At 34.2% G+C, this 23,466-nt stretch overlaps 1 protein-coding gene across 1 annotated transcript; it reads right to left on the reverse strand.

Moving 5' to 3' along the window:
- Window positions 1–485: 485 nt before the first annotated feature.
- Window positions 486–19,425, reverse strand: LOC149805860 (legumain-like). The gene is made up of 13 exons (XM_089950583.1): window positions 19,267–19,425; window positions 12,047–12,144; window positions 11,056–11,137; window positions 10,411–10,496; window positions 9,767–9,842; window positions 9,269–9,331; window positions 8,382–8,451; window positions 7,419–7,537; window positions 6,916–7,005; window positions 6,156–6,239; window positions 2,990–3,106; window positions 1,915–2,088; window positions 486–958 (listed from the first exon to the last, which is right to left on the reverse strand). The coding sequence occupies exons 1-13, from the start codon at window positions 19,393–19,395 to the stop codon at window positions 854–856; spliced, it is 1,293 nt and encodes a 430-aa protein (XP_089806709.1). The 5' UTR covers window positions 19,396–19,425; the 3' UTR covers window positions 486–853.
- Between the last annotated feature and the right edge of the window lie 4,041 nt (window positions 19,426–23,466).

Here is a 23,466-nt window from a genome sequence, read left to right on the forward strand (position 1 = left end):
ACCATTGTTAGGACAGTAGAACACGGTTTCTTGGTTACATACATACCATTGTTAGGACAGTAGAACACGGTTTCTTGGTTACATACATACCATTGTTAGGACAGTAGAACACGCTTTTCTCGGTTACATATAGAAAATTACTGGGGCAGTAGAACACGCTTTTTCTGGTTACGTATTTGCCATTGTTAGGACAGTAGAACACTCATTTATTTGATTACATATAGACCACTTCTGGGACTGTCAAAATCTCTTTTGTTCGGTTGTATATAGACGATTATTCGGACAGTAGAACAATTTTATTCGGTTACATAAAGATAACTTTTGGGGCATAAAAATAGCTATATTCTTTAAAATGCCGCACACAAAATAAAAAAGACAATTGACAGATAGATCTACCTGCTACTGGCACAGTCATCGTTACGTTAGTCACCAAATATGAAATATGTCCATAAAAGGATTGTAACGATAAGTTCAAAAGAAAAATCCTTATAAACAGACGAATACGTTTAATCATTATTTTTAGTTTCGTAGTTTCAGAGGAAAAGACAAACTTTTTGTCCACTCTAATTATTGCTTTAGAAATATATCTTTTTTATATTTACAATATCCTTTAAAAATACACCTGCTGCGAAAACGATAACAAAAAATCAATGAAAAGATGATCAAAAGAGTGGCATGTTATCACAGCTAAGCACACTTCTATCGGTATGAATTTTTTTTATTACAAAATAGTTAGCTATTCAGTACAGTCAGCTTATCACAGTATTATCAAAACAAATGCAGACTGTGTTAATATAATTCAGACATACGAAGAGCGTGTATGTCAGACAGACTAGGGATCCGATGAATATGTTTAATGTCTGCACACCTCATCGATCGCTTCGTGAAGAATATCAACGGACGTATTTGTCTCGCACATGTTGACCAGTGTGTACAAATGACGCAGAGCGTAATCATTCTGAAAATAAAATGTAACATAAGTATCAACTAATTAATTGATATAAATGGTAAGAGTGATGACTTTTCACAAGATCTTGGGAAAATGAAGCATACGATATCTTGTAAAAAATTTATCAGTGACTAGATGCTTGGACAAAGCTATCTGGTTTTTGCCCGTTTAAAGTAATGATTCAGATGACACAGTATACATCATCATTCCTCTTCAGCATAACGACATCCAATGGAAAACTGGAAAACTAGTATCTCTGATATTGCCACACACAGGGATAGCAATTAATGGCCGGGAAAACATAGACCTGCCACTAATAATGTTTACAAATACTGATAGAATGTCCATAGTGTCAAAGTAAAAATGAGGTCTCAAAGTGACAGATAATCTTCATTTGGCTAGTCAAAGAAAGGTACTCAACCTTACGATATATTTTGCATTAGCACACGATACAGAACACATAATAATCGTTCAGTGGTACTGACAATGCCCTAACCTTGCCTTGATAGATAAAAAACCTAACGAGAACAATCGTATTTTATTTTTTTAACATTGTTCTTCTAAGATAGTTACATTATCTTATGAATACCTTAGTCAAATAAAACTTGTTGCTTAGCTTATCAACAAAATCAGTTATGAAACAACTTTCCGGCAAATCAATGACGTCTTCTTTCTTAGTCTTCCTTTCTAATTTTAACTTACGTCTGATTCAGTGGTCTGCTTTGAGTAAACGACATCCCCAGCACATACGTGCACATATATACTTCCAAAAGTAGATACGCTTAAAGTATTCTGCTAACCAAACCACAATGATCCTGCCTTAATACAAATAACACTTATTTGTAATGAAATATTTACTGATTATACATGCCACGTAGGCACCCGCTTGCTGTCGCATTCATGACTTAACGTTCATAATTAACCAGAAACAGGGATAATAAATAAAAACACTTGCGTCTCCTTACCTGGGGAATATTGAGTTGAGGACATGTTTGAACAAGTTTGTTCAGAGCGGATTCATAACAATCCCAGTCGTGAATAGTATGTCGCTCCCCGTTCAATATACGGTTAGCCATTTCCACATCCTCGTGAACCAAACTGATAATGGATTCAAAGGTTCTTCTCACCAATTGTCTATCCTACAAGAGTAAATTCATTCAAATCAGTGACCTTTCCTACCACATTTTGTGGAAACATAATTCAGAGCAGATAAGTCAAGTAGTGATGGCCTTCCTGTTAATTATGATGCAAACAAGAGCCTTTTTTAATCTAGAATTCCGCGTGAAATCTAACTTTGATAAAAGAGCATATATACTGTGAAACTCTAATGTGCAAACTCTCTTTCTAAATGTAAAGTACAAATGCACGCCTTGCGACTTTTAATGAAATCTTAGGGTCATAATAGTAACTAATAGCATCTACCAAGCATATAATATACAGTCATTTAAATAAAGCAACCTTGCAAAATCGGCTTGTGACAGAGCTATAGAGGTTACCAAAGATATGGCTGCCACAAATTAAATAGAAACGGAAAATATAAGCCATATAATATTAAGATAGGTCGACTATTCTGTTCATGGGTGGAAATAAAAATGATAAATACAGTAGTCGCTAGCAGAGACCCCTGTTCTCAAACTCTATAAGACAAATCAATTTTTAATGAATATTCAGTAATGTTATTGGTTGAAAGCTTCAGCGAGAAAACTCTGATGCTAAAATACAAATATAACTTAATATAGTCTTAAGAAGGTATGATTTACGTGAATAGTGTCAGACATGTTTGAACCAAAGTTAACATAAATCTCAATTAAAGATTGACCAAGTAATATTAATGAGAAGGTAATTTAAATTCTTATTTTAAGATAAACCAATATTCATATACGCTCGGCCAGAGTGCCACTTCAATCCAGCTACATCAATCCCCTAAGGGATCTGATCAGTGCCACACATGCCATGACACTATTCCATCATACACAGCGCTCCATAATGTTTCCATGTAACTTGTGATAAAGTAAAGGTTGCGAAGGTGTAGAAATATACTCGAAGTAGTTCATTCAGTCGGGTCTGAAGTTGTGATCTCTCCATTTCAGATTTGGCTAGCTTCAGACTTCTCTCTAAAATGGCCACAGGAACATCCTCCGATCTCACAGCATCTTCCTGAAGATTGAAACAGAACAACATGAAAATAAGTTGGCATGATTGTTAAATTTTACACTGTGTATTAATGTTATAAGTTAATACAATCGATGAGACCTTACTTCAAAACTACATCAAACTAGTTCATCGCCATTCCAACCCATGCAAAAATTAAAAGATAAACATAGATACACATGTGGTTTTGTAAAGATGCTCCAAAGACGATAGCTCAGCTAATGTCGTAAATATGTTACATCCCCGCCGAATCTTATAAGGTTTAAGATGATCTTAGGTACCTTCGTTTCACTGAATTTCATTACACGAGTTGAACGTAGAGTTGAATCTGCACCCTGATTAAACGACTGCAAAGCTGGGTCTCAGTTTGTTGTGTTTGATTTCACGTTGTATACGAGTAAAATACACATTAATCAAAATTTGGTCTCATGAAATTTATTCATACCTAACTTATTTCTTTATCTAGGCCCAGGACAGAGATTAAGCCCCCACATCCAACCCTTCAGAAAATAAATTTCGTGCAATTGTTACATGACTCACATTTCTTGAGGTCGTTATATGCCTACTCTGTGACAGTTTTGCCATCAAAATCTGGACATTAATATTTTGTCTGGGGCTACTAGGGCTTCACCAAAGCAATGGAATGGAAACTTTCAAGTTTAGATTGCAATACCTAGCATAAAATTGTAAATACTCAGTATTCTTGTCATTATGTATTATCATACTTGTAATATGTGCACTACAACATGCTTAACAGCCCCGGACAGCTGACCCAGTTAGCTCCAATGTCCACGATATCATAAAGCCTATAGCGGCGTTAAAACAAAAACAAAACATAATTTTATAAAGACCGTGCCAATTCCGAAGAGAAAGAGACGAAAACCTGAAGTGACTATTAGTAAGATTTCGATATTGTCACAGTTTCTCAAACCATACATTTTACACACATAACCATCGCCGTTTTCAAGTTACATATGTGGCATAAATGTAGCGGACAATTATATTACGGACATTATTAACAATATTGATCATACCTTAAAAAAAAAAACTTTATGATGCAAGGAAACTATTATTACTTTTCAAAAGTTTACATGAAAAAATGTCCAAACAGTTCAATGACTATTAACATAACAGCTGATTACAAGCTCAACTAATATTTTTTACACATTACTTCCTTGCATTCAGAAACAGAATACCTGTACTGTATTTGTTTTCACCTGCAACGTCATGGCATATATGCTACATCAGTTTTATAAATTTTTCAGTAGTTTAGCAAATAGAAATTAGTATTTATATCTTATTATGTCATAAACATAAATTTTCTGGAAAAATAATTTGCTAGACAATTTCGTTACCGACATATATAGTGACAGGAAAAGCTTTTCACCTGCAAAAACGTTCTCTTTAAACTTACATTTTGGTGAGATTGTGTTGTTATTGTTTTATTTAACTCAGTAAAATTGGCACCTAATTAGTATTTTGATGGCCAGATTAAAAAGAGATGCTAATTGGAGATAGCAATTCAATGCATCATACAATCAGCAATGAAACCGAAGTTAGTATTTGTAATAAGGGCATGAAAGCACATACTCTGGACTAAAAACAACCAGTGCCTTCTAACATTAAATAAAACGTAATAGCCAAATTTGTCAATAAAATTGCGCTGTTTAGACGTCATTGCTAGACTACTGATACGTCAAAATGTTTAAATAAAATGTTTGGGATTTATTCCAATCCTACCGTTAAGATGAAAATTCAATATAGCGCCGTAGCTTGCATTATCCATGATTATATTATAATCATTTGTAAAATAATTATGTCGCCTCTTCTAAGATACACTGATAAGGCAATTAAACAGTTTTCTTGTTAAATTTTCAAGAACACTTTCAGCTGTACTTTAGTGACCAACATATCATGAAATCTTTAGATGCTGCTGAAAACACACATAAGATACAGCTGTTAAACGTCTTTATATTTACCTTTAGTATTTCATTGATTAGAAAGGTTTGATGAAACATAATGATTGTTATGGCCTGTGGTCGATATGTTTTGTATTCATTCTGACACACCCGATAAAATTAATAAACATGTACCTCATTAGCTTATGCCTTTTTGGGGTTAATTCATTACTGTAAAATTTGTTGTTACTGTTTGTTGTTTTATGTTTATTTTTAATTCCGACGCTTGTCTTAGATCCTTTCAACAAAAAAAAAGATATATGGTGAATTATAACAGCACAAAGTGGCTTTTATTATTATGTATTATTCCAAAGTGCTTTCTTGTTGCGGACGATAACTATTATCGACGTTACTGATTTTGTGAAAGAAGGAGCCCGCGATTATTCACGCACGACATTCCAAGATATTGATCCAAAATATTTTTGTAGACTGTAATAGGAACTCTTTATTAGACTCATCAAAATTATGTTTACGTAAAGAAAATGTTGTTGATCAAGTTAAATCATTACTTGACAGACAAAGGAAATATATTATTTCAGTTTTATATACCTGTATCAGAGATGTTCATAGGTCATTTATGTTTAATCAGTTAAACATCATAACTTGGAAATATACAATGTTCATTCAAAATTAATAAATGCAGTTTTAATTAACTGGTAATGACATCAAAATAGTTATTGACATGTCTGAAGCTCTACATACATCTAGAGAATCGTCTGCCTTTTCTTTGATATAAATTAGCATTTATGTTTATCGTCATTCTTTGTGACATGATTTGATATCAAAAAGCTTATTTTGGTGTAGAACGTCATCAAGTACGTCAGGCGCTGAATATGCAGATGCCAAACGCCAAGCAAAATGTTTGCCAAAAGGTAATAAACAAAAACCAATAGAGGACATAGTATATGCTTCTATTCAATCATTAACAGATCATTTACAGAGTTCACTGGCATGAACATAAACATTTAAACTTGAAAGGTGCACGTATTCGATGATACTTGTGTGTTTCTTTTATCCAAAAAAATAAATATCTATTTACTTGCATTGTTTCCAGACAGAAAACATATAACGATACAAAGGCATAAAATTTAACTTACATATGGGTTGGCAACATTTGGCTCAACTTTGATGGAAGATGTCATGTTCCCTAAAAACTCTCCTACCATCATTTTGTCAATGCTCTAGAAGGTAAAAATGAAAAATTCGTGAGATGACAACATTAATTAGATATTAAAATACACAGAGAGCTGGTGTATACAAAACTTCCATTGCGATATATTTATAATCCGAAAACTCAGATAGCCGGTGTGTACAAAGCTTGTATTTTAATATAGGCCTATATGTAATCCGAAAACTGAGATAGCCGATGTATACAAAACTTATTTTATGATAAATCTATACTAAGAAAACTGAGGTATCAGTTAGACACTAGACTACATTTGGTAGAAGGAATAAACCATGAATTCTTGAAGTGATTCGTCCTAAAAGTTGTGTTATAAAGACCCGATTTTTATTCTTTGCTATTTGAATTCAAATATTAGTATAGCTAGATTAATATTAAGTATAAAATGTGTTCAATTACATGTATTAACAATAGAGCCTGTGCATATCTGTCAATCAATTCAATAAATTAATCAGTATCCGGTAGATGTTTGAATTCTATGCATCTTTTCGAATAATGACCCAAACCAATTTGAAGATAATTTTCATTTCTTCAGTCTTATATTTATATAGTCTCTATCATCTTCCGCAAAATTTCAAGGTATTATAATGCAGGTATAAATAATCCTACATTTGGGTCTGCTAACATGTATGTATAACAATGCATCTGTCGAAATAAAATGCACATAGCCTTACTAGGTCTCCATATTCAGTCACGTGACTGGTGTTTGTTTTCTTCTTTGTAATCAGATATTGACTTTGGAGGGTTTCCTTGGTCAAATCCTCCTGCAGTTAAAAAGGTAAGTGTTTTAAAGGAGTCTTTTTTCAAATCTGCTAATAAAAAAACGTATCAATGCTGAACTGGCGTAGTAATATTGCATAAGTGTTTACATTACGGTTTAAATTGTATACAGTTTGCAAAATATATTCAATAATTTATTTGATTTGAAACTGTAATATGCAAACAAATTAAATAAATTATCAAAATGTAAAACTTTATACAAGTTTCCTATATTTCTTATGAAAGATTAATTAAATTCAATTGTAAGACTTGAATTATGTTCTAACTTCTCATGTGCAATGTCCTTTACCGACGTCATGCATATTCTTAATGGGCAATGTCGAATTTATAAAATAAAATTGGATGTCATATTCAGCTGTGTTTAACATCATATAATATATAGGCACAATAGATTCACCTTGTCTGAGTCTTGCATCCACATAACACTGTATACATCCCCCAGGTAGGTTTGTCGTTTTTTATCAAAATAGCAGGCGTAGGACGACTCACGAGCATTTGATGCAGTGGTGGCAAAAACTACAGATTGAAAAATACGATTAGCATTAACGTTTAATATGCCACATCGCGATTGTTATAAAACTAATCGTTATCGCTATGTAGATGTGTGTCTATCCGTGGTGTAATGATATTATTCAATGACATCACGGTTGATTTTGACGTGTGAAGTACATTGGCTTAGCAAAGGCATAATTACTGCAGCAATAATGTAACTAATTCTTACAAAATGTCACTATTTCTCACTATATGACACTAAATGATTGTGATTGATTGAATGTTTATCCTGTCATCACCGATATCGCTAAAAGCGAGGTGGTGTACTGTCGAGCCATTCTTGGCCACAGTACACAACTTCGTTGTCGCCAGACAAAGAGTAGAGTGTCCTCTTGCCGAAGGCAGACCTATTGTGATACGTTCTGCTACGATAAGAGTATGCTGATTGTTTGAGACACAATTGTGCTTTGCACACATGTACCCAACATAAGCATATTTTGTCCACAACATACAGTGTTGACAGCTTTATCTGTGTAGGTTAATTTCAGTCATTACTAGAAGTCAAATGATAGTTTTAAAGATGACAACAAAGTTGCCCTGAAGACGTATATAACACATGTTCTTAAGACACAGCAGCGTGTTGTACGTCATTCCGACTCTGCTGTTACGCAGGAACCGATTTATTGTCGATATATATTTGTCTACAAAATTGGAAAGGTATACTGGATTTGACTGTATCCATGAAGTGTAGAATCTCCTCCCTAACCACTTCATTCTGGTCAATTTGGTGTCAGGGACATGGCGACAGAAAGATTTCGAGAGACAAATAAAGAGGAAAAAAGTGTGCAAGTAGCGGAATTTCATGTACCATTGATGTTTTTGGGAAGAAGATTCTCAAACATTGATCCTGATTCGCATGCTTCGAGGTAGAATAAAAGCTGAAAAGAAAATGAACTCTAGTTATTCAACTTTATCACGTGAATTGTATGAAAGATCTCAATAAACATCTGTAAATATTATTAAAAATTGAAAATACTTGACTACAACTAGATAATATTTTCGACGATACATGGAGGTCTATCAGAACATTAATAATTATGAAGAAAAAAAACGTGGAGAGTTTTCAGAAATGGGTGCTAGCTTTCCTATATTTGTAACCACTGTTCCATGTATGGTACATATTAACGTGGAGGCATGTACTCCACATAGCAAAATAAAATGTTTACAAATTGCATGGTTCTCTTTACTATACTTGCTCGTACGTAATATTATAAAGTTATTATTATAATGTAACAGGAATGAGCTTCATTCTTAAATTATATTTTCAGTATAACTGCCCTGATGACTAAACAATGAGTCACTATTGTTTTAAACCAGAGGATCTTCGGGTCTGTGTAGACTTGTGGCAAAGGGAGAGGATAGGTCTTTTGTGATCGGCGTAATTATACACTAAATGTTATTGCTTCTACCAATCTTGTGAATATTTATAATTTAAAATGATGAAGCTTTTTATTCCCACTTCAAAATTTCTTTTCTATGTCTATCCAATATATTCTTCTAGAACCCTTCAAGTTATCAAAATTGAACTTCATTAATCGTCATCTTTGAAAATGCAAAAACTATTCCAGTTCTCACACAGTTTCATTGTTCCTTTTGTGTGTCAACGTATACGCTATACTAATTATCGCGTTTACCATCACTGGGCAAATATAGCAGATTAATTAGGACAATGAAAGTAACAGACGCCCATCTCACCTTCTGGTACTTTTTCTTCTGATACATCTCTTGTATAGCAGCCATAAGAGCCTTTGCATGGAGCTGAAATATGACAAAAAAGTGTGCATTTTGTTTTTTTATCAGCAACGTATACTATGAAAGTAGGAATGTTTCAAAATTAGACAGATAAGCCCGCATGGTGTGCGTAAATGGACAGCCCATTATCTTCGAAAGATATATATGCGCTACAAACAAGCCAATTAAGGGTTTGAAAACGTTATCTAACATTAAGAAAAATGCTGTTCTCCTCACTTTATGTCACGTTACCTAGCTCGCTGCTCGACTTTTCTATATTGAAAAGAATACAGAAACAAACAATAAAGAAAAACAAAAACTTGAGAAGAAAATCGTATATGCATTTTTATGCAGTGTATATTTCACCTCTTTTTTCAATATTAGCGTAGATGACAGTTAAATTTATATAATCTAAAGCAAAAGAAAGTTTTTGGATTTCGGGTAACGTGACTGGGTACTTACATATTTATTTCCAAACGCAACGATACCCGGAGCTCCATGGTCGACGAAGTTAACGAAAACATGATCGTTTGGACCGCTGAAACCATGACACCAAACAAAATTACGTTAGGATATAAAGCCTGGAGTTTATCCCAACTTTACAGTTCAGTTTATTCATGTAAAGGAAATGATTAGTATATAATAAGCACTAAATGCTCCTAAGTAAACTAGATTTTAAAAATGCTTTAGCCAAGTTTCTTTTTCTTTAGGAGCCGCAGTCGTTCAGCTTTTAGCATACCTGACTCGCAATCGAAAGACTGCGGGTTGAGATCCTACCATTGGATCTCCTACAGTGACATACCACTGGGCAGGGCACTTACCTCCAATCGCTTCGGCACCATAAACAAAACCATTCGTTCCCTTATATATATATATATATATATATATATATATATATATATATATATATATATATATATATATATATATATATATATATATGAAATGGCATGATTTAATATGCTTAGGTGATATAAGAATTATGAGACTTTAGAAATATAATGAGAATTTAGAAATATAATCGCTCCAGTTGCAAATAACGTTCATGGACCAAACACCATACCAATGATTATACGAAGAAAAGAAAGACTTAAGATCGTAGATACCTGTCGATAACTTTGCCGCTTCCTATTCCCCGAAGATTCTCCTTCTTCCCTGTGAGGACGTTCAGGAAAACTTGTGGGTTCACGTTCTAGAATGAAATATATGGTCAATTGATAAACAATATTCCTTCATTATGTGTTGCCTCAGTTCAAGCAGAAATAAAGCGCAGTCACTGGTAATCTCAAATTATTAAATTATTTAAATGCATTTAATGTTGATGGCTTTTTATCAAAGATTAAATGTCCAGTCTGATCACACAATTTGATTCATCCAATATGTTGCGTAGCTCACTTCCTGCAAACCTGTTTTTCGTCCGTTATGTTACTATTCTCATCCCCTTTCCCTCACTGCCTCCGCCCTTTCTCAGCTACATGTTACTGTTTTTTTTTCTTCTCTATTTTGGTTCCTCCCGTGCAAAGATTGTACGATACAACCTAGACTAAGTTATTCTAAATCCAACAAAACGGCATATATAATCATTACAAATCCATACATTATCAGCTGTGCTATAATTCATCCTTAAAATATGTATTGCCTTAAATCTGCTCACAGAAATTTGCTTTAGGTTCAGAAATCGGACGTCATTATACAATCATGAGTATTGGAGCAGTTAGACATTTGGAAAAATGATCTTCAGATACACCTACTTTTCCTGTGTAGTCTTTAGGGACCCCATGGTAGACGTCTTTCCCATTTGGCTGATTGATGACGATTCCAGGCGTTGGGTTCCTAGACACACAAATATAAGCCATTACCATACAATCTTATTTGTTCTTTGTTCACAAGATTTACTCGATGTTACCACGTAAGCAACATGTTTCAGTGACTTCCAAACAAAATTTGGCAAACAATTAACTCATTTAACATAAATATATTCATTTAATTTAATTAATTTATGTTATCATTTGCGACCGCAACCTATTATCTTAACAAAATTCGTTCTGATATAATTCATTTTTATTATCTCGTTTTCTTGCTAGCCCTTTTGTCATGTGTAGCCTGATTTCATATAAGATAAGTTCTTTCTTGACCATGAAAATGATTAGTTGAAAGAGAAAAAAAGCCAGCCTTGTAATTGCATCAAACATTCTATTCTTGAGAAGTGCAGCAAGTTTATAGGCGAGAAATTGACGGTACTCTCTATAACAGAGCTTTCGCATTTCGGAAATCATATCATCATTCATTAATAAACTAGTTACGTCTGTCAACGATTTATTTCTTTAGTTGCAAACGGTCGGCTCCAGATCTTCAAAAAATTGATATTTTCTTCAAACGTAGATGTACAAATCTTTCCCTACTAGGAAATACCACGAGAAAAGATAATCTTCTTTATTAACAATAATAAACATTGAAATAATGTATGCATCCTTCATAAGACAATTCAGCAAATGCCGTCTGAGACATACCTTAGCCAACAGCAGCCTCTTAATGCCTCTGCGGCAGAACTCGTTGGACGATGTTCATTATGTCATCATCGCTATTTGACTCATCTTTTATTAAGCATGTTATAAATTTTGTTTGGTTGATTTGGTGATCGATAAGCTTGATGGACTCTTTTTATCCTTATACCATGTTCAAACTCGTTCTTTCTGACGACTACAAACAAAATAATCTATGTAGTTTTTTCGATTTACTTACTCGCGGTTGTGAGCGATGTCATCGTACATCATAACGACAATGTTCTCGTCGGGAACTCCGTGGGCATGTACGATCTGGTACGCATGGCACACGTCCGCCTGTTATAAAACATTGACAGTTGAAAGCTATAATGATCGAATATAAAGGAAGAATACCCAAATGCTATTTGATGACAATTATCTGACTAACACAATCTGATATATTAAGCCCTTCGTAGTATATTCATACTTGCCAAGAGTAATGTTTTTAACTAACTCGATATAGTATTTATCATGTTTGTCTAATGTAATGTATTTAACTAACTCTTTGTAGTATTTCTGGTGTATGCAAATAGTTATGTATTTAACTCTTTGAAGTATTTCTCGTGTATGCCAAGAGTTACGTATTTAACTCCTCGTAGTATTTCTTCATGCTTGCCAAAAGTAATGTGTTTAACTAAATCTATGTAGTGTTTGTCATGCTTGCCAAATGTAACGTATTTAACTAACATCTTGAAGTATTTCTCATGTGTGCCAAACGTAATGTATTTACTGCTTTGTAGTATTTCCCATACTTGCCAAGAGTAATGTATTTAGATCCTTGTAGTATTTTCATGCATGCCAAGAGTAATGTATTTAATGCTTTGCAGTATTTCTCATGCTTCCAAGAGTAATGTATTTAACTAACTCCTTGTAGTATTTCTCATACATGCCAAGAGTAATGCTTTTAACTAACTCCATATAGTATTTCTCATCCATGCCAAGGATCATGTATTTAAATTACTCCTTTTAGTATTTCTCATTCATGCCAAGAGTAATGTATTTAACTCCTTGTAGTATTTCTCATGCATACCAAGAGTAATGTATTTAACACCTTGTGGTATTTCTCATGCATGCCAAGAGTAATGTATTTAACTCCTTGCAGTATTTCTCGTGCATGCCATGAGTAATATATTTAACACCTTGTAGTATTTCTCATTCATGCCAAGAGTAATGTATTTAATGCTTTACAGCATTTATCATGCATGCCGAGAGTAATGTATTTAACTCCTTGTGGTATTTCTCATGCATGCCAAGAGTAATGTATTTAACACCTTGTAGTATTTCTCATGCATGCCAATAGTAAGGTATTTAACACCTTGTAGTATTTCTCATGCATGCCAAGAGTAATGTATGTATGTTACTCCTTGTAGTATTTCTCATTCGTGCCAAGAGTAATGTAGTTAACTCCTTGTAGTATTTCTCATTCGTGCCAATTGTAATATATTTAACTCCTTGTAGTATTTATCATGCATTCTAAGAGTAATGTATTTAACTCAATGTAATATTTCTCATGCATGCCAAGAGTAAAGTATTTAACACCTTGTGGTATTTCTCATTCATGCCAAGAGTAATGCATTTAACTCCTTGTAGAATTTCTCATGCATGCCAAGAGTAATGCATTTAACACCTTGTGGTATTTATGTTACTCCTTGTAGTATTTCTCATGCATGCCACGAGTAATGTATTTAAGTTACTCCTTTTAGTATTTCTCATTCATGCAAAGAGTAATGTATTTAACACCTTGTAGTATTTCTCATTCTTGGCAAGAGTAATGTATTTAACTCATTGTAGGATTTCTCATGCATGCCAATAGTAATGTATTAACTCCTTGTAGTATTTCTCATGCATGCCAAAAGTAATGTATTTAACTAACTCCTTGTAGTATTTCTTATGCATGCCAAAAGTAATGTATTTTACTAACTCCTTGTAGAATTTATCATGCATGCCGAGAGTAATGTATTTAACTCCTTGTAGTACAATTAGACTAAAATTCACTGTTGCAATGGTTCGCATCTAGACCAAGTGAACATATGTATACAAATCTGGATCTTTATGAGTTATCTAAAGCCAACAGGACGACAGGCTAAAGCATGTGATTTTATTTACAGTAATATGAAACTTTTCTTCAGTCTTTTCAAGGATATGAAAGATTTCATATTTATGTCAACTTTCTTTGTTCTTTACAAGATCTTCAGTATACTACGTCAATTGCAAAATCGAATGCGTTAGTGAGAAATCATTATACTGCACTTTTGATTTTTAATGCTCTCATATTTCCTATGCATATGAAGTTGTACACAAATATGACTGCTCCAAACTTATCAGTATGTACAATGCCAAAAATACTCTATGTCATATGATTAGAAATTAAGTAGTTTTCAAGAATGTTTGACATACTAATTTTTACGTCTTTATTCTGTCTAGTTTTAACCAATCACCATAAGTAATATTATTTACGTCTTTATTCTGTCTAGATTTAACCAATCAGCATAATAATATTCTTTAGGTATTTAATCTTTTTAGTTTTAATCCTTCAGCATACATTCTTTACTTTACGTGTTTAGTCCATTTAGTTTTAACCAATCAACATACAGCCAGTCATACTGTTCTTTAGGTCTTTAGTCTGTCTAGTTTAAACCAATCGCATACATACTATTATTTTAGGTATTTTGTCTGTCTAGTTTTAACGAATCAGCATACATACTATTCTTTACGTATTTAGTCCGTCTAGTTTTAACCGATCAGTATTTTATGCATCAACTTACATATTTTATTTTCAAAATGTCTGTACTACAGCCAAATGTATGAACCAAATGTTGTTATATATGTACACCTTATAGAAATCACAGCTTTATGTGATCTGAGAGAGTGACTCTCAGTTGGCATTTCAAAATTTTGAAGTGTGTCTTAAAATGAATTACTGTTATCTATAATTCTTGTTCTCTTTTATTCATATTCCAGAATAAAGTAACATATTAAAGTAATAAATATTCAAACTGTATATTTTTGCAGATCATCATATCAGGGATTTGATAAGACCTATCGAATTATCAAAAACTTACATTAAACAATTCATAATAGGTTAAACAAAATTAAATGGGAAACTGCTGTGGAAGTAGGCAATAACGAAGTTAATTTTGTAACAATACCGTAATGGTATATACGCATGGACTCCAAGTGAGACAAACACAGGATCGAACTCCAAATCACGCAGAAGGCTTGTTTTAGTCTGCTTTCATCTATTTGACTAATATGCTTGATGCATTTTCGCATAGTTGATTCCATAGCTGTAGAAAGATAACGAACTAAACGCCTAGGTTATATGTATATATCGGAAAAGGTAGGCGTGATTTTGTAGGACAGTCTTGTGATGTACTCTGACACAGTTGTGCTTGATATGTGTGGTCATGCATTTGTTGTCGTATGAGATCCTTTATTGCGTGTAATCAGACAAGTACAAACAGTATTACCAAAGTATCCAAATATCGGTGTAAAAGGTAGGAGTGATTTTGTAAGACAGTCTCGTGATGTACTCGGACACAGTTGTGCTTGATATTTGTGATCATGTGTTTGTTGTCATATGAGATCCTTTATCGCGTGTAATCAGACAAGTACAAACAGTATTACCAAAGTATCCAAATATCGGTGTAAAAGGTAGGAGTGATTTTGTAGGACAGTCTCGTGATGTACTCGGACACAGTTGTGCTTGATATTTGTGATCATGTGTTTGTTGTCATATGAGATCCTTTATCACGTGTAATCAGACAAGTACAAACAGTGTTACCAAATTATCCATATATCGGTGTAATGAAATAGATTGAACGCTGTTTACACGTGTAATTAATATCAGCAATGTTTATCTTCAACATGAATACAACTAAAGGTGGTCCCATTACGGAAGGTAAACTTGCCCTTTTTATAGAAAATTGTATTTAACAAATTGAGCTGCTTTTAGTGACTGGTCATTTACTTCTTATGGGAGAGGAGTCTTTGTATCCCGTTGTTCTGTAAACGTATTTTATCAAATACAAGAATTATCGGTTAAAATATACAACAGCATTGCTAGCTGAAGTATGTAGTAATAAAATTCTTTTTTCCAATTCAAATTCAAATTCAAATTGGGCTGAAAGCAGGAAACCGATCACTTCTATTTAAGCATTATAGGTTTGCTGACTGCTTGCAGGATTTAGTTTCCTCCAAAACTGAAGAATTTAACAACATGCGAAATCAGCGCACCTCTGACACTGAAGGCTTGACAACGGATGTGCCCCAAATGACCACAGGTGATTTTCCATTTAGTTAAAAGACAAATAGGCACATTTTGCAAAGCAATTCACTTGGTTCTAATAACAGTCAAATTAGATATTAGACTGACCTTTACCAATATTCACTTAAAACAAGGAAGAGGCCAAGGCCAATTTTATATAACTGTTATCATCCATCCGTGTCCGCCTAGATGTTAAGCTTAGAGATAATATCGATAGCGGAGGCGTTTACTTAGCGACAACGGTGCAGATTTTTGGTACTACTGTGTACATGTATATGTATCGCCATATGTATCCTTAGATCAAGTCATAAAGCTATCATTGTCTGTTGGTTAGATGTGGTTAGATGTGTAAAATAATATTGATATTTTCCTCTAGTGTTTGAATTGCCGTTGTGGAATCTAACCTAGTGCTTTAATGTGATATGGATTAATTCTTTATGCTATTCTTTTTAATTTGTTCACATTTTCTTTTATCGATTGCTCGATAACATGGTGCAGCTCCCCGTTGTCGCGTTGATTACAAGTGATAACGAATGTCATATGACATGAAACATGTGACCGCAAAACCATGCACCAGTGTGTCGAGGTATTCACGAGATTTTTCCTATTCAAACATTCACCCCTACTGTTCTCCAAATGATGCAATAGTTTGTGTTGAAAGTTCGTTATCTTTCCTGTTTCATTTTGACTTTTTAAATTCTGGCCCAATATTCTGGATAGTGTAGTCAAGGGGTCTGGCTGTAGCATTTCGCATGATGTAGTAGAAAGCACAAGAAATTATTAGAATGGCAACTGTCGGCGGAGGGTTCCGTGCATACCTGTATTTTTATAACGTTTACTCTCTTACCCTTAGAACTTCATACGTAACTATTACCGGTCAGACGGACAATTTGAGATTATAAACTGAATAGCACAAATAAAGATTATCAGCAGATTCAACATTTTTACATCCACAACCTAGTTAACAAGATATCTAATAACACGAATTAGTCTGATGCGTTCTTTTTATCTTCATATGCTTATCACGGACCGTAGCATGAATTTACGTGTTTACACGGCACATTATCACAATGCTAGTTATATAGTGGCAGTTTAAACTAAAGTTCTGAAAAGAAAATATACAGAATTGCCCAGAAATACGAGGAAGGTAAACCTTTTAAAATTCATACAATCAAAACGTGTTTCAAAATGAAGATGAAAAAGAGATATAATACAATAATATTCCAAAAGACAAATGGTAAAAAATATAAAATTCTTAAATATAGGGTCACAATTTCTTATTTAAATGACACTACCTCAAAACGTCAAAGACATTTTCTGGTAGTTCATCATCATAAAATTCACTGAGTTCAAAATCAAAACTGTGTTATCTGACAATGTGCAAATTGTTACATCCTTGTACCAAAAACATATTTAATGCCAAATGTTGGTTTGTACAGAAGAATGGCGGGACTACTTCTTGTATGCCAGAATTGTTATCTATCATACAATATTATACAATTTTATATGGATCATCCAGACCTATAAACACAAAAGTTCGACACGTTTCAAACATAATATCTGACATTGCATCAATTACATGATAGTTTTGTTATGGTGTGTATTCCAGGACAGTGGTGCGATTCTCAACTTATATTTTCATGTTCCCACTAACAGTGGCTCTCATCTTAAATAGCGTGCAGTCTGTACTGGCATCGGGCAAATGTAGGAATACAAACGTAATGTTCAAAGTATATACGTTAAGTTCGAATTCTAAGCGAATTTTGTAATAATTCATACTTATATTCTTTTTTATCTAGAGAGAGAGTGTAAGTGAACCAATCAATAAAAAGCCTCAACATTGTTCACAGTTCACTCAAACTATTCGAAGATTGAAATATTTATGAATTTAATTAATTTGCGATTGTGACTTTCTTAGTGCAGTTTTGAAGTCGCACCTTGACTTTTCATCTTCTTTATCATGCATTCCTCGTTTAAAGGTCTCAGCTTACGTGGTTTGCATACATGTTGGTATAATATCGTCAGTTGGTAGCTTTGAAATGTTGGTACAGAAACTCTCAACAGTTTAGCTATCGAGGTTTAAGTTCTCGGACATTGTCTGGTATAACAATTACAATGATCATGATCAGATAAGTGGTACCAAATTATTTTTTAGTTTTGTTTTCTGAAACAAATCAGCTATTTTGTTTAGAAATTAAATTGCACTGATCCCCACGATAATGTTGACATTTGGTTTCTTGTTATCTAAAAAGATTCGCCCGGTTCAGTGGCTAGTATGATATGCTTGCCTTGAAACGGGTAAAGGTTCGAATCCAGCAATAATCTTTGGTGTCTCTTGTATGAACGAATATTTTGTTGTCGTGTTCCGATATACTGAAACTGTTCAATCCTTTACATTACGTTCGACTAATTGAACGAGCACCCATCGATCGCTGTGATCATGAAGAGCATAAAAACATAGTGAAAGTCACTCTGATAAAACTTCATATAAAAGGCACATATAAAAAATGACATTTCAATAGAAGATTGTTTGTTGTGAAGATCTTTTACAATTGTCGACGTTTACTCACCTTTGGCACCGAATAGCCATTATTGTGTTCATTTGCTATTGCGTTTATGTAGTATTTAGTACCATGCACACACACACACACACACACACACACACACACACACACATATATATATATATATATATATATATATATATATATATATATATATATATATATATATATATATATATATATATATATATTGTTCTGAAGCAGGTGAAAGCCGATATATACAAATGTTAATAAGAGCTGCTAAAACGCTTAACTAACGTGGATACATTTTTACGTTTTTCCTGTTTATTTTCTTTGTTCGGTGCATGAAAGTCACTTCAGTTCTATTGCCATAATAGGATGAGAAATATCTTTTTTAAGTCCACGACAGGCATTTTAATGAACATCAACACCTATCAGGAGGACCTGAGAATAAATGTAACTAATTCAAATATAATCTTTCTATGTCAATGACACATGATTAGATGAGATAATTCAGTCCGTTTCGTGTTCCTTATTTTTCCTATTTTCAACCTATACCTAAGTCCGCATCAAAATTAATAATCCTTTCTCAGTATGTGTCCTAAATTAATTTTTTGATTTTTTTACCTGGTGCCTGTAATTTCCCCACGTGTTGGATCCAGCAACGAGTAGGGCCCAGTGTTTCCCCTGCTGTTTGCCAGTTTCCGCGCCCAAAACCAAAACGACACTCAGGCCCAGAATTAGGAGCGTCTTCATCTCCGTAAATCAGACTGTAACTGATTTCGGTCGTTCCTTCGCGTATTTATATAAACAGTTCAGAGTTCAGGGGTCAGTGTTCTAGATGATACATGGAGAAAACGATGGTCCTGGACAAGAAAACGTGTCCTATCAATAACCCTACCAGATATAGATTGCACAAACAAGCGAAGCAATTTAATAGCACGTCCCTTATCTGGTACAATACTATCTGGATCCCGACACTCTAAAATAAATAAATTGCTGGTGTTGAAGATACAGAAATGTAACGATGAAGTACCCAGCACAGAAGTAAAGAGTATCTGAAATAACTGAGATATTAATCATGAATTGAAAACAAGAGTCCATTGTGTAACAGAAAATACAATAGTAAATGATGCAAGGCTATTTCGAATGATTTCTGGACATAGGCCGTTACAAAAGAAATCTGGCGTGAAAATGGCGTTAATAAAATACATTTGTAAATAAAAGCTTCTACATGGCAAACCTGTTAGTCCAAAATTAGGAGTGGATAATTAAGGGCCAAGCAATAAAACAAACATTGGTCTGGACCACTAAAGCAAACGCAGTAAAAAGGAAGTTTTTTAAACTTTTTATAATCAATTTGTTATAATTGTATCGCTCTGAAATGTATTATAGGACGCATACTGTTGTAATATTTTAGACGTCAATGATGTTATAAAATTATAAATACTTTCATGCGAAGATTTATTAGCCAATTTCGTTGATTATTACGAAGGAAAACCTAAAGCCACCGATATGTTGACATGCCTTTCAAAATCTAAAGTCTTAGATATGTTGACATGCCTTTCAAAATCTAAAGTCTTAGATATGTTGACATGCCTTTCAAAATCTAAAGTCTTAGATATGTTGACATGCCTTTCAAAATCTAAAGTCTTAGATATCTTGTCATGCCTTTCAAAATCTAAAGTCTTAGATATCTTTACATGCCTTTCAAAATCTAAAGTCTTAGATATCTTGACATGCCATTAAGCGCCTCTGACTGCTCTGCTACATGTACTCACTGTATAGGTCAAGCGGATGCAGTATGTAAAATGCAGCTAAGTTCACAATCAATAGGAAAGTTTCCAGTGTCACAGAACGATGGTACGTTCTCGGGCATACCGTACTTCTTCAGTCAAAAAGCACTGCAAAGCTTTAATTTCCACGAAGAAGATCAAAGATATTAAAAATACTAGTATTTGAATAAAAGTAAATATTATCAGTGTGATCTTTCAGTATTTCTTTAGCGATGTACAGTCTGCATATCACCCTCGCCATTGTGTTGAAATTCAACTTCTGAGAGCAGTTAACTACCTTCCGTCTGCTCTAGATAATGGAAAGATTACAGTCCTTACCCTCTTTGACTTGTATGCGGCATTTGACACAATATACGACTATATATTTCTTCACCGTCTCCAGCATGTATTTGTTATTCACGATATAGTGGATATTCTCTTTCCTACATTAATACCGATATTAACGTTGAAAAAGAAAATGTTGCTTTTGTTATATACCAAACTAACTCCTGAATCAAAGCTTAGAAGATTAAACTCACTATTTGTCACAATTCGCTCACCCCCACCCCGTTTTCGTAAATTCATCTCACTTTCAAAGGTTGATAGTAAAACTACACGTTATTTAAGAATGTGGTACGATTGGGCTGACGTAATCTGTCACAGTAAATGACATTTTTGTCATTTTGTCAACTATTTGACCCTATCAGCAAACAATCAAAGTCCTCTTCAGCAGTGGTGTACTAACAGGTGTGCAAGTGGGGCGGTCCGCCCCGGGTGACGGACAGAAGGGATGGGTGACATCGAGAAAGTTGAAATCCCAGTACAAGTTTTCAAAATAACTGAAAATCTCGCCAAAATTAAATTATTTCCAATTTGCTTATGTCGGCACTGTACAGTTTTGAAAATATACTTGCACACATAATATCTTTTTCTGTGTCTTCACATTTTAAAATTATTTGTAGGGGTGCGAAAGGAAGGATCAGCCCCAGGTCCCAAATACTTTAAGTACGCCCCTGCTATTTAGCAATGTGTTACGGCGGGTTACCGTTGTTGTCAAGAAAGTAAGGGGAAATATCTTTAGAATGAAGCTAGCGGCTTCTGGTCAAATATTTTGTATCAATGATTAATGTCCATGTGTTAAATGTAAGGCAGCTTCCATTAATTTGTTCTAGCTCAAAACGTACTCGAGAGACATACATTGTCTCACAAATTGTACGCTGGTGACACTCAAAGATGCAAATCTAGCTGCCCAGCTGAAAGTGAAGCTACCACCTTCGGTGTAGAGAAGTGCATTGCCGATGTGAAGTTATGGATGACATATAACAAGCTGCAAAGCAAGGACAATAATCTGAGGCCATCCTGATCACCGCGCGACGATTTCTTATTAACATAGTTTACCTCAAACAATGAATATCAGCAATACCATTACATTCACACAGTCAGTGCGAAACTTAGGTGTCACTATCACAGGGTGACCGATCGTTTCGTCGAATTCATTGTGTCGAAAATTGAATCGTCGACTGTTCATTTCGTAGATTTCATTTCGTCGAACTTATTTAGCTGACATTTATTTGGCTGACATTTATTTAGCTGATATTTATTTGGCTGACAATCATTTAGTCGCGGTCATCTCATCGAGATTGACATGAACGTCATGAAATGATATTACTGAGGTAAAAACCAAAAGATAAATAATGTATAATTATTATTCAATAGTATTCATTATACTTAGTAGAACATAAAACTGCTTATTTAAACTAATGAAAACTAATTTTTAGATGCCAACATTAAAACGTAAATATTTTACGTAAATTGGCGCCTGATATATTCGTACTATTGTAATGTTTAGAATGAAATATTTCGTGCAAGTACTTCGTTGATACTGCAAAATGTTCTGCAGTTGAATCGATTCACCGATGTTTTAATCCGAGAATTCACTGCTTGATATGTATTCTTCTGTTGAGTAGGATGACCTGCATTAAATCTAACTAATGTGTTTACGACCATTGATTCCTCCAAGCGAAACCTTGTGATTATTGTTGATGTAGGATGTGTTATGTCGACAGCACCATTCAAAACGTTATGCCACTCTTTAAATGACGTTTTTGGCAAATCTTCCTCGACATGTAGCTATTGCGACCACATCGTATGTCGGAACGTTGGAAGACGTTGACGAGATCATCTGCAGATATTTCTGATGTAATCTGATTCAAAATAATCAACGACTGGATCTAGTTCATCAGGATAAGTTTCATCATGAGTAAGTTGTTCAAACCCATTAACAACGTCTTCTAGTAGTTTAAATGCGACAGCAGACAAACTTCATGCTTTGAGAGAGAATTCTGGATCGAAGTCATACCGAATGTGAAGACCTGGTTCTTGAATACGATTCCATATGTTCAGAATTAGATGGAGAAAGCAGCCATGGATTCCAACATCTGAACTTTTTGTCTTTAAAGGCTGCGATTTATACAAGCTTTAAATCTAATGAGATAGACTCGGGTTTCAACTCTATCAGGGTTCAGATCACATACAATGTGAAGCATTGATCTATATGATTCCTGTGATTTGTTCTTCATAAACGCACAAACACACGCAATTATTTCAGAATTTCCTAGTAAAGCATGAATTTTGCAAAGTTGAGTATAATCGCTTGGTACTACGTACAAGGTTCCACATGCACACCAGTTTGGTTTCTCGTTTAAGAAATCATGTTCTCGATCTGCCGCAGACCTCATTATAGTCTCAAATGAAAATCTCAGGCAATCATCAAAGGTGCGTTGAGGATTTATTGGAATTAGACTTGAAACAGATTCATCGTCTTCGTCTTCACCATCAGACTCAATAACTCCCCGGCGTTTCCTTCTTGTAATCTGCTACAATCTGCAAACGTCGAGGTCAACACCGTTGCAAAAACAAATAGGAACCTAAGGAATCGCATATTGAACGACATTTTCAGTTGTACTTCCAGAATCAGTTGCTTTACGAGGTACATCACCGACAACTATCGATCTCGATACTCGCTCAGATGATGGAGCATGTTGACTATGTT

This window comes from Sinohyriopsis cumingii, chromosome 2, assembly GCF_028554795.1.
Source record: "Sinohyriopsis cumingii isolate HCF-2022 chromosome 2, ASM2855479v2, whole genome shotgun sequence".
NCBI classification, from domain to species: Eukaryota; Metazoa; Mollusca; class Bivalvia; order Unionida; family Unionidae; genus Sinohyriopsis; species Sinohyriopsis cumingii.